This window comes from Balaenoptera borealis, assembly GCF_965194805.1.
Source record: "Balaenoptera borealis genome assembly, chromosome: 13".
In the NCBI taxonomy this organism is placed as follows: Eukaryota; Metazoa; Chordata; class Mammalia; order Artiodactyla; family Balaenopteridae; genus Balaenoptera; species Balaenoptera borealis.
Genome location: NC_138870.1, coordinates 88,234,305 through 88,248,125, shown reverse-complemented (window position 1 = coordinate 88,248,125; position 13,821 = coordinate 88,234,305). Strand labels below are relative to the sequence as shown.

Sequence of the window (13,821 nt, the reverse complement as noted above, 5' to 3'; positions counted from 1 at the left end):
CTATCACACATGACAAAGTGAGCTAACTAGAAGAGTCTTTAAGGTTTTTAGAAAAGGAATAGCTTTAAACTTGTTTTCATTTTAAAGTTGTAAAAACTCTCTTCAACAACTTTTATAAAACAACTGGCTCCAACTGAAATAACAGATACCACTCTGGCTGATGCATTGCAAAACAGATTTAAGAGAGAAAAATTCATTTTAATAATTCTTCTCTGAGAAGAGTCTAAGAACACTGGGACTTAACATTCTGGAAAGGTGAAAGCTGATGAAGGTAAATACACAATCAAAAGCCATAAAATCATGACTGAAAGAAAACTAAAACTATAGACTAATCTTGAAGATTCTAAAAGGTGAATTTTAGGTCAAATAAAAACTCTTGCTCATAGCAATAAAGTTAAAATGACTGAGAATTTAAAAATAAATTTAAAGATATAAACAAACACATGTATTCATCTAAGTGAAACAATCTTAGTATACTATTTGTGAGGCACATTCCTAGCATTTATTTATTTATTTATTTATTTTATTTTAAATGGACATTTTCTTTTTTTTTTAAATTTATTTATTTAATTTATTTATTTTTGGATGCGGTGGGTCTTCGTTGCTGCGCACAGGCTTTCTCTAGTTGTGGCGGGGGCTACTCTTCGTTGCGGTGTGCGGGCTTCTCATCGTGGTGGCTTCTCTTGTTGTGCAGCACGGGCTCTAGGCACGCGGGCTTCAGTAGTTGTGGCTCGCGGGCTCTAGAGCGCAGGGTCAGTAGTTGTGGCGCACGCACTTAGTTGCTCTGTGGCATGTGGGATCTTCCCAGACCAGGGCTCAAACCCGTGTCCCCTGCATTGGCAAGCGGATTCTTAACCACTGCGCCACCAGGGAAGCCCACATTCCTAGCATTTAAATTTGGTACCAGGCAGACTTATTCTGGCCTTCCACCAAAAAACCCAATGTCAGAGACTGTTGGGATACCCTACAGGTATGCCTAACTCAGTATTGCAATATTCTCTTGTTCTCCTATTAAGTGGCTAGCAAGAAAGCCATTCAAGTTTTATGTTTTATAACACGTCCTTTTACTCTTTAAACCATTAATGTAATTTCAATATATACACATATGTATGTATACACCCATATTTCTGATTATGAAAGTAACATTTTATTACAGAAAAATCCTGAAAGCATAAAGAAGAAAGTGAAAATTATCTCTGGCCCCACAACCTGAAGAAAGTCATCTAGCATCGTAGTGCAGACGTGTGAGGACTCACGTGAGAGTGTGAATGTACGCACTGTGTGTGTTTTTAATAAAATTGGGAATGCAGTATACATATTATTTTTTGTCCACAGTTTTCCACTTAACATTATACTGTGAACAGTTTTCTCTTTAACCCTTCATTTTTCAATCTATGTCAAATAATTACTAGAGGATGCCCAAGAGTCTTTTCCTGAATTTATGTTGAAGGTGCTCAGCATTTAAAGCATATTTAACCATCTGTAAACATATATCATCTCCAGGTAATATACTTACAGAAAATGGCATCACTGCAGCATGTGCCTCTACACGGCTGATCTTAGTTGCAGGTAATGCACATGTTTCATCAACTAAAAATTAAACAATTCATCAGATAAGACTTACATAATCACTTATCAAACAGATATATTAAAATATAATTTATAAATATACAAAAAATCACAATAATTGGAAATATGGACCCTCTAACTTGAACTAATTCACAAAGTTCATTTTTCAAGGATTTGATGACTAGCTGGAACTTCAGAGAATGTTCACCAAACGTGAAACACAATTCCTATTGCAAAAGAATAAAATAAGAATTTACAAAACCAGAAATCAATCAGGCTGGGAGAATTGTTACTCCATAGCCTAGAACTAATCTTTTCTAAGGAAAAAAAAATTTTGCTGAATAAGTTTATGGTAGGAAAGATATATTCTGATTGTATTACAGTGTATGCTAATTTAACTATTTTATGTAAGGTAGCAGAGAATATATTATATAATGATTTTAACTGAAATGCCTTATCTTTTTATATTTGATTCAATCCAAGATGAAATGCAATTCCCATCTAAAACAAATACGTTTGATGAATTTATATACAAAAATGGTTCAAAATACAGTATGTGAAACACATTTCAAACCTTCAGATTTGGTACTGAATGTTGTTAGTGAAGTTTCATCTTTAACAACTGCCCCATTTGTACTGGATGATTCAGTTTTAATGGTCTGCTGGGTTACCATAGTTTGTGCGTTGGAAACAGTACTGGATACAGAAGTTTCAGGGATTACTGTTCTTAAGTCCAGGCAACTACTTAGAACACCTATATTTGCTGAAGTGTGAGGACCTAAAATTAAAGGGAAAAGATTAATTATTAACATAACACCTGTAAATAACTGCTGTATCTTGTAGTTCTTGTCACCCAATTCTTGGCATTTTCAATTTTAAAATCATAAATGTGAGCACCACGAAAGTCAGTCATATGACTTAACCATTAGGCATAAAATATCTAGAAAAATAAAGTGCATTATATCCATAACAGATTGCCAACTTCTCAGCTCCTTCTTCCATTCTAAACACTGAATCATTGTTCTTGAACTCTACTCAGTCATAGATCAAATGGCCTTTCCTCCCATTTTGGGAAAAGAACAAGAGGTGATCAGGCATGAATGCCACCAATTTTCTGCCTTCTCTTGTCCTAAACTAGAAATGTATTTATGATTGTGCCCAGCCCCTCGGTCCTTTCTTCCATTTCAGATGATGACTTCTCTCCTAAGGAAGTTTAGTCTATTCTCTTGTGCTCTTGGTCCCATTCCTTTCGCATATTTTGGGACCCTCTTTTATCAATCATTCCTTTCTTTTTGGGGTTTTCAAATTCTTCTTCAGTAGTTTTGGGCCTCAGTCTATAAACATTATAAACAAGTATTCTCCAGTTACCATCTCCCCTCACTAATTTCCTTTAGAGCAGTCTCTAATTCCTTGACCTCCCCAAATTTGATCCAGCACACAACTCTAATGAAATGGCTCTGACAAATGTCAAGGGATACTTATCTACTTTCATTTACTTGACTTCTCTGCAATGTAAACAATCCTGACCACATACTCTTTTTTGAAACTGTTTCTGTCTATGACTTGTATTCACTCATACATACATCATAAATGCATAGTCATAAACAGTGATGTCCACTACGCAGGTAAAAAATATGATACCAATCTTTTTTCCTAACCTTCTTGGAATGCCTTTTCAATCTCTTTAGCTGGCTTCTCTTCTTCAAATGACTCTTTAAATGCAGGTGTTTCTAAGCCTTTTCTTTTCTCCCCTTGTATATTTTCCTGGTGTTTTAGCTACCATTCACGAATTATACATCTCTCAAATACATGTCCCAGGTGCAGTGCCAGGTCCTGAGAATCCATCAGTAAACAAGTCAGACAACGTCCCTGCTCTTGTGGAGCTTACATTTTAGATACTCTTAATTTCTAAATTTATACTTCCAGCCAAGAACTGCCTCGTAGACTCCAGACCTAAGTATCCAACTACCTATTAGAAATCTTTACCAATATGTTCCTCAAGTGCCTCAAAAACAGTAAGTTCAAGGTTGAACCTATCTTAATCCCCAAATCTGTTCTTGCTCCTGTATTTCCTATCTTGATGAAGAGCATCATCAACAACTGAATGTCCAACCCAGAAAACTGGGAGTCATGTTCGACTCATTTTTATTTCTCATATCTAACCAGTTTCCAAGTCTAATAGGTGCTACTTTCTAAAGGTCTCTGAACTGATGTATTCTCTCCTCTCCATCCCACCTACTGCTTTAGTCTCTATGCATCTCTTGAAGTCCTAAAAGAACGTCCTAACGAGTCTCCCAACCATTTCGTATTATAACTCTTCCTGATGGTGAGGCTAGAATGTCCTTTCCAAAATAAAAAACAAAAACTAATCGCACGGCTTCCCTGGTGGCGCAGTGGTTTAGAAACCGCCTGCCAATGCAAGGGACATGGGTTCGAGCTCTGGTCTGGGAAGATCCCACATGCCATGGAGCAACTAAGCCCGTACACCACAACTACTGAGCCTGTGCTCTAGAGCCCGCGAGCCACAACTACTGAGCCTGCGTGGCACAACTACTGAAGCCTGTGCGCCTAGAGCCCATGCCCTGCAACAAGAGAAGCCACCACAATGAGAAGCCCGCGCACTGCAATGAAAAGTAGCTCCCGCTCGCCGCAACTAGAGAATGCCCACGTGCAGCAACGAAGACCCAATGCAGTCAAAAATAAATTAATTAAATTAATTAATTTAAAAAACCCAACTAATCGTGTCACTCTTTCACTTTTGAAACTTACAAAAAAAAAACAAAAAAGAAAGAAACATATCAGCTACTCCAACCTACAGAGAAAAAGCCCAATCTCCTCTTGTTAACCTAAAATTGGGTAACCATTCATTCACACATTTGAATATCTACTATGTGCCAGATACTGTCGTTGTACAACCACTCTTGTTTCTCCATTTGACTAATATTAATTTTATCCAAACTGCCTTACAAGTAGGATTCAGAGTACATTAAGACTCTCAAATCTCAAAGCTCATATTTGTTTTCAAGAGTATAAACTTCTTTATATGATAGACATAGACAATCACTATAAAAAAGAAATTTAAACTGACGTCCAAGACCAAGCTTTTATAAATTTGACCAAATGATTCCTTTACATCAGAAAATCAACAAAAGTGCTCTCCTCTTCCACAAATAATAAAATTAGAAAAACTATAGGAAATTATTTTCCTTGAATATTTTTATCTACCATGGACTCATAAAGAAAAATAGAAATAAAAAGAATATTCATCTTGTTATTCACTGAAGAGGATTAGCTTTTTACTAACGGTCATAAGTTTTTCAAATTAAAAATAAAACCACATATTCCTATGTCAGGGATATATCAGAATGAGATTTATAAAGTAATTTTAGACAATGAAATCAGAGGCAACACAATATATCTCAAATGGTATCAGAATATTCAAATTAAATACTTTAAAATATAAGGATCACCAAATTACAAGCTGTACCATGAATTCAACGGGCTAATCAACAGTTTCATAAATGAACTACCTTTCTGAGGATAATCCAGTTACTTGGTAAACAAATATTTATTTATTTATTAAGTGACTACTATTTACCAGGCATGAATCTGGGTGCTGGAGAAATTTATGTGAACAAGATAGGCAAAATCCTGGCCCAAAGTAAATTACTGCAGATAGTTATAAGTGCTAGGACAACAGGGTAATGGAACAGTGATACTGAACACACTGGCCAATCTCAAATGGTACACAAGAGCTTGCCTCATTTAAATTCTGTAGTTAATAACTAATCTTTACTATTCAGGTAAGTTCTTGCTTAGTATCTTGACATCATTCTAATTAGGGTCAATATGGTAGGTATATATTATATTTTGAAAATGGATCCAAACCATATAACATTTACTTTTTCAAAGACTCTAAAATTTTCTACCATTATTATAAAAAGCTTAAGCTTTATTTAGAATGCCATCTTTATACCTTCATTTTTCCTTAGCATATCCACCACACAACTGTTATGATTAGAAGCGTTAGTTGCCAAAGATGAATGTAAAGTGGCATTAGAATCAGTTGATGCTTTGAGTTCTGGTTTGTTTTTCAGTGAAGTTCCTTTCATAGCTGTATGTTCAGATTTTGCACTGTTCATTGTATCACTGATCTACAAGAAATAAAATAATTTATTGTAGCAAGTAATGTTCAATTAAATAGAAATACATGTAAAAAACAAGCAAAATAATTTACAACTTAAATGTTTTGAAAATAAATTTTCCAAAATACAAAACAGTTTAAATTATATTCTTAATTTGTACAGGATTATTCTTTAAATTTTATAATAGTTTAAGAAAACAATTTCTTTCCACTTAATATTCATTCTCAAAAGACCAGTTCTGAAGGGAAAAGGAACAGTACATTTTGAGGGAAAAAAAAAAATCGACATTTTTACAAGCAGTAGTTAGTATTCAAGTAAATACATATGTAACATAGGTGACAACACCCAAGATACTGAATTTAACATTCAAATTTTCTTAACAAGATCAGACAAGTACACTAAAGATTTTACGACTCCTAAGAGAAAGATCTCAGTTATATGAAACCTTCAAGCATATGAATTATTCTATATGACTGAGTTTTCCATATAGGCTTCAAGATTTAATACATACATGTCAATATTCTTCACCATTAAACATTCTAGATAGGAATCTTCCTAATTACATTTCTGTTTGTCTTCTTAAAGACACTATAACAAACACATTTAAACCTTTTGATAATTCAAATCATCAATGTGAACATCAGTTATTATATAGCAATAATTATAGGTCTACTGAACCATAAAAGTGATCTGGCTTCATTCAAATACCCCAATATCGTTGCCTCTTTTTCGTTACATGTTTTTTGTTACTTTTCTGTCTCCACCTTTAATGTCAATTATAACTATATTATCAATTATAATTTCTCATAGCTCTAAGGATACTTGTCCATAATATGCCCTCTACTTCCCTTCTAATTGATGGTGATTGTGCTACTGTTAATAAATGATGACGATGACAGCCACAGCCATTAAGGAGCATTATACTATGTGATAGGCCTTGTGCTACATAGTTATAAAGTCTGTATCTCATTTAATCTTCATAAGAATGCTATAAATTGGATAATATCACCCCTGGCTTACAGATGGAAAAAAATGAGACTCAGAGATCTTAAATAACACACCTAGGGTCAGGCAGCCAGCAAGTAGCAGAGCTAGAATTTGACCCCAAGTTTATTTCACTACCAAGTCTCCATGTTATACTATCTGGGAAGCACAGTAAAGCGAAGTGCAAAAAATGAGGTATGCCTTTATAAAGCAGAAAAAGCTAAAGCTAAGAGCCTGTAGGTGGAAAGTAACTGAGAGGTGAATCGTTTTTGCTGAAGAGCCCAGAAAGCCTTGGAAATTGGGGGCATCAGGTTCTTTGGAGGCTGAAGTGCAGAGTGCAGAACACCAGAGGACCATCATATGGAAGACTATATAAAAAGTGTCTGTAGCCCCAGCTCTGCTCTTCCAGCATACAAAGGCAGACAGATTCCTCACCTCCATTTGAACTGAAGAAGGGAGATAGGTAGAAAGATTAAAATGGGAGGCTCTGGACCGTGGTACAGAGTCTCTCTGGTGAGGATGGAGGAGGGGCACCGATACTGAAAATGGAGATTAAGTGAAAGTCTGCATACTGAACAGAGAGACACTGCCCTCTCTGCATTAAGCTCCCAGAATACTGATAGCCAGGCTTAGAGCCCTTAAGCAAGAGGTTGGAGAAGTCTCAGGGGAAACCCACTGGTCCACAAGAAAAGATACTGATATTTGTGGATCCTCACTCAAAAACCCTCATAAAGGTCTACTAATCAAGCATGCCCATATGCATAGAGCTGCTATGGTCTGAATGTCTGTGTCCGCCACAAATTTATATGTTGAAAGCTAACCCCCAAGGTGATGGTATTAGGAAGTAGCTTTGGACTGTGATTAGTGCCTTATAAAAGTGGCCCAAGAGTTTTGCTGGTTTTTTTTAAAACAGATTGTGTTAGATTGTTTTCACAAAAACTTGAACAATTCACAAGTGGATCAGCAGTGCATGAGCACCCCCTTTTCCTGATGGTGAACGCCAACACTGTGTGGCTGATGGAGTCATGGTGCTCCAGCTGGGTGTCAGGCCTGAGCCTCTGAGGTGGGGGAGACGAGTTCAGGACACTGGACCACCAGAGACTTCCTGGCCCCATGTAATATCAAACAGCAAGAGATCTCACAGAGATCTCCGTCTCAACGCTAAGACCCAGCTCCACTCAATGACCGGCAAGCTCCAGTGGTGGACACCCCATGCCAAACAACTAGCAAGACAGGAACACAACCCCACCCATTAGCAGAGAGGCTGCCTAATATACTAAGTTCACAGACACCCCAAAACACACCACCAGATGCGGTCCTGCCCAGCAGAAAGACAAGATCTAGCCTCATCCACCAGAACACAGGCACCAGGTCCCCTCCACCAGGAAGCCTACACAACCCACTGAACCAACCTTAGCCACTGGGGGCACACACCAAAAACAATGGGAACTACAAACCTGTAGCCTGTGAAAAGGAGACCCCAAACACAGTAAGTTAAGCAAAATGAGAAGACAGAGAAATACGCAGCAGATGAAGGAGCAAGATAAAAACCCACCTGACCAAACAAATGAAGAGGAAATAGGCCATCTACCTGAAAAAGAATTCAGAGTAATGATAATAAAGATGATCCAAAATCTTGGAAGCAGAATGTAGAAAATACAAGAAACGTTTAACAAGGACCTAGAAGAACTAAAGAGCAAACAAACAATGATGAACAACACAATAAGTGAAATTAAAAATTCCCTAGAAGGAATCAATAGCAGAATAAATGAGGCAGAAGAACGGATAAGTGACCTGGAAGATAAAATAGTGGAAATAACTACTGCAGAGCAGAATAAAGAAAAAAGAATGAAAAGAATTGAGGACAGTCTCAGAGACCTCTGGGACAACATTAAACGCACCAACATTCGAATTATAGGGGTCCCAGAAGAAGAAGAGAAAAAGAAAGGGACTGAGAAAATATTTGAAGAGATTATAGTTGAAAACTTCCCTAATAAGAGAAAGGAAATAGTCAATCAAGTACAAGAAGTGCAGAGAGTCCCATACAGGATAAATCCAAGGAGAAACACGCCAAGACACCTATTAATCAAATTATCAAAAATTAAATACAAAGAAAAAAGATTAAAAGCAGAAAGGGAAAAACAACAAATAACATACAAGGGAATCCCCATAAGGTTAACAGCTGATATTTCAGCAGAAACTCTGCAAGCCAGAAGGGAGTGGCAGGACATATTTCAAGTGATGAAAGGGAAAAACCTACAACCAAGATTACTCTACCCAGCAAGGATCTCATTCAGATTTGACGGAGAAATTAAAACCTTTACAGACAAGCAAAAGCTAAAAGAATTCAGCACCAGCAAACCAGCTTTACAGCAAATGCTAAAGGAACTTCTCTAGGCAGGAAACACAAGAGAAGGAAAAGACCTACAATAACAAACCCCCAAAAATTAAGAAAATGGGAATAGGAACATACATATCGATAATTACCTTAAATGTAAATGGATTAAATGCTCCAACCAAAAGACACAGGCTCGCTGAATGGATAAAAATCAAGACCCGTATACGTGCTGTCTACAAGAGACCCACTTCAGACCTACGGACACATACAGACTGAAAGTGAGGGGATGAAAAAAAGATATTCCATGCAAATGGAAATCAAAAGAAAGCTGGAGTAGCAATACTCATATCAGATAAAATAGACTTTAAAATAAAGACTATTACCAGAGACAAAGAAGGACACTACATAATGATCAAGGGATCAATCCAAGAAGAAGATATAATAATTGTAAATATTTATGCACCCAACATAGGAGCACCTCAATACACAAGGCAAATGCTAACAGCCATAAAAGGGGAAATCGACAGTAACACAATCATAGTAGGGGACTTTAACACCCCACTTTCACCAATGGACAGATCAACCAAAATGAAAATAAATAAGGAAACACAAGCTTTAAATGATACATTAAACAAGATGGACTTAACTGATATTTATAGGATATTCCATCCAGAAACAACAGAATAAACTTTCTTCTCAAGTGCTCATGGAACATTCTCCAGGATGGAGCATATCTTGGGTCACAAATCAAGCCTTGGTAAATTTAAGAAAATTGAAATCATATCAAGTATCTTTTCTGACCACAACACTATGAGACTAGAAATCAATTACAGGAAAAAAAAAACTGTAAAAAATACAAACACATGGAGGCTCAACAATACGCGACTAAATAACCGAGAGATCACTGGAGAACTCAAAGAGGAAATCAAAATATACCTAGAAACAAATGACAATGAAAACACGACGACCCAAAACCTATGGGATGCAGCAAAAGCAGTTCTAAGAGGGAAGTTTATAGCAATACAATCCTACTTCAAGAAACAAGAAAAATCTCAAACAAACAATGTAACCTTACACCTAAAGCAATTAGAGAAAGAAGAACAAAAATAACCCCAAAGTTAGCAGAAGGAAAGAAATCATAAAGATCAGATCAGAAACAAATGAAAAAGAAATGAAGGAAATGATAGCAAAGATCAATAAAACTAAAAGCTGGGTCTTTGAGAAGATAAACAAAATTGATAAACCATTAGCCAAAATCATCAAGAAAAAAAGGGAGAAGACTCAAATGAACAGAATTAGAAATGAAAAAGGAGAAGTAACAACTGACACTGCAGAAAACAAAGGATGATGAGAGATTACTACAAGCAACTATATGCGAATAAAATGGACAACCTGGAAGAAATGGACAAATTCTTAGAAGAGCACAACCTTCCGAGACTGAACCAGGAAGAAATAGAAAATATAAACAGACCAATCACAAGCACTGAAATTGAAACTGTGATTAAAAATCTTCCAACAAACAAAAACCCAGGACCAGATGGATTCACAGGCGAATTCTATCAAACATTTACAGAAGAGCTAACACTTATCCTTCTCAAACTCTTCCAAAATATAGCAGAGGGAGGAACACTCCCAAACTCATTCTACAAGGCCACCACCACCCTGGTACCAAAACCAGACAAAGATGTTACAAAATAATAAAACTACAGGCCAATATCATTGACGAACATAGATGCAAAAATCCTCAACAAAATACTAGCAAACAGAATCCAACAGCACATTAAAAGGATCATACACCATGATCAGGTGGGGTTTATCCCAGGAATGCAAGGATTCTTCAATATACGCAAATCAATCAACGTGATACACCATACTAACAAACTGAAAGATAAAAACCATATGATAATCTCAATTGATACAGAAAAAGATTTCGACAAAATTCAACACCCAGTTATGATAAAAACTCTCCGGGAAGTATGCATAGAGGGAACTTACCTCAACATAATAAAGGCCATATATGACAAACCCACAGCCAACATCATTCTCAATGGTGAAAAACTGAAACCATTTCCACTGAGATAAGGAAGAAGACAAGGTTGTCCACTCTCACCACTACTATTCAATATAGTTTTGGAAGTTTTAGCCACAGCAATCGGAGACGAAAAAGAAATAAAAGGAATCCAAATCGGAAAAGAAGAAGTAAAACTGTCACTGTTTGCAGATGACATGATACTATACATAGAGAATCCTAAAGATGCTACCAGAAAACTACTAGAGCTAATCAATGAATTTGGTAAAGTTGCAGGATACAAAATTAATGCACAGAAATCTCTTGCATTCCTATACCCTAATGATGAAAAATCTGAAAGAGAAATTAAGGAAACACTCCCATTTACCACTGCAACAAAAAGAATAAAATACCTAGGAATAAACCTACCTAAAGAGACAAAAGACCTGTATGCAGACAACTATAAGACACTGATGAAAGAAATCAAAGATGATACAAACAGATGGAAAGATATACCATGTTCTTGGATTGGAAGAATCAACACTGTGAAAATGACTATACTACCCAAAGCAATCTACAGATTCAATGCAATCCCTATCAAACTACCAATGGCATTTTTCACAGAACTAGAACCAAAAGTTTCACAATTTGTATGGAAACACAAAAAACTCCGAATAGCCAAGGCAATCTTGAAAAAGAGAAACAGAGCTGGAGGAATCAGGCTCCCTGACTTCAGACTATACTACAAAGCTACAGTAATCAAGACAGTATGGTACTGGCACAAAAACAGAAATATAGATCAATGGAACAGGATAGAAAGCCCAGAGATAAACCCACGCACATATGGTCACCTTATCTTTGATAAAGAAGGCAAGAATATACAATGGAGAAAAGACAGCCTCTTCAATAAGTGGTGCTGGAAAAACTGGACAGCTACATGTAAAAGAATGAAATTAGAACACTCCCTAACACCATACACAAAAATAAACTCAAAATGGATTCAAGACCTAAATGTAAGACCGGACACTATAAAACTCTTAGAGGAAAACATAGGAAGAACACTCTTTGACATAAATCACAGCAAGATCCTTTTTGACCCACCTCCTAGAGAAATGGAAACAAAAACAAAAATAAACAAATGGGACCTAATGAAACTTAAAATCTTTTGCACAGCAAAGGAAACCATAAATAAGACGGAAAGATAATCCTCAGAATGGGAGATAATATTTGCCAACTAAGCAACTGACAAAGGATTAATCTCCAAAATATACAAGCAGCTCATGTAGCTCAATATCAAAAAAACAAACAACCCAATCCAAAAATGGGCAGAAGACCTAGACAGACATTTCTCCAAAGAAAATATACAGATTGCCAACAAACACATGAAAGGATGCTCAACATCACTAATCATTAGAGCAATGCAAATCAAAACTACAATGAGGTATCACCTCACACCGGTCAGAATGGCCATCATCAAAAAATATACAAACAATAAATGCTGGAGAGGGTGTGGAGAAAAGGGAACCCTCTTGCACTGTTGGTGGTAATATAAATTGATACAGCCACTATGGAGAACAGTATGGAGGTTCCTTAAAAAACTAAAAATAGAACTACCATATGACCCAGCAATCCCACTACTGGGCATATACCCTGAGAAAACTATAATTCAAAAACAGTCAAAATGTTCATTGCAGCACTATTTACAACAGCCAGGACATGGAAGCAACCTAAGTGTCCATCGACAGATGAATGGATAAAGAAGAGGTGGCACATATATACAATGGGATATTACTCAGCCATAAAAAGAAACAAAATTGAGTTATTTGTAGTGAGGTGGATGGAGTTAGAGTCTGTCATACAGAGTGAAGTAAGTCAGAAAGAGAAAAACAAATATTGTATGCTAACACATAAATACGGAATCTAAAAAAAAAAAAGGTTCTGAGGAATCTAGGGGCAGGACTGGAATAAAGATGCAGACATAGAGAATGGACTTGAGGACACGGGGAGGGGGAAGGGTAAGCTGAGACGAAGTGAGAGAGTGGAATTGACATATATACACTACCAAATGTAAAACAGATAGCTAGTGGGAAGCAGCCGCATAGCACAGGGAGATCAGCTCGGTGCTTTGTGACAACCTAGAGGGGTGGGATAGGGACAGTGGGAGGGAGACACAAGAGGGAGGGGATATGGGGATATATGTATATGTATAGCTGATTCACTTTGTTATACAGCAGCAACTAACACAACAATGTAAAGCAATTATACTCTAATAAAGTATAATTAAAAAAAAAAATTAAGATCCATTGTCCCTTCCACCATGTGAGGATACAATGAGAAGTCAGCAGTCTGCAACCCTAAATAGGTTCCTCACCAGAACTCTACCATGCAGGCACCCTGATCTCAGACTTCCAGCCTCCAGAAATGCAGGAAATAAATTTCTATTGTTTATAAGCCACCTAGGCTATGGTGTTTTGTTATAGCAGGCCAAATGGGCTAAGATATCTTCCAAGCTCATTTTTAATGCCTCACTTAAACATGAAAGGATAGCCAAGCATCACCAGACATTTGATAACAGCCTCTAACATGGAAGTCCAAGACCAAAACAAATTTTTTAAAAAGGAGCTTGAAAAAAAGAAATAATGCTGAGAGCAGAATATAACTCTATTTTTTTTTAAAAAGCATAATTCTTGAAGAGATAAGGGAAAATATTACATTCATGAAGCAAAAATAAAATGTCATAAAAGAAATAAAGAATAAGAGCAGGCTTTTAGAGATTA

General features: G+C 36.6%; 1 protein-coding gene across 11 annotated transcripts in view; it reads right to left on the bottom strand.

The window, feature by feature from the left end:
* Positions 1–13,821, bottom strand: part of HCFC2 (host cell factor C2) — a 60,510-nt gene that overhangs the window by 23,156 nt on the left and 23,533 nt on the right. For 10 of the 11 annotated variants that reach the window (XM_082349869.1, XM_082349872.1, XM_082349874.1 and 7 more), the window contains 3 exons: positions 5,546–5,723; positions 2,144–2,347; positions 1,517–1,590 (listed from right to left, as the gene is read on the bottom strand). In XM_082349869.1, the coding sequence (XP_082205995.1) occupies positions 1,517–1,590; positions 2,144–2,347; positions 5,546–5,723 (456 nt within the window). The other variant, XM_082349877.1, reaches the window with a different exon arrangement.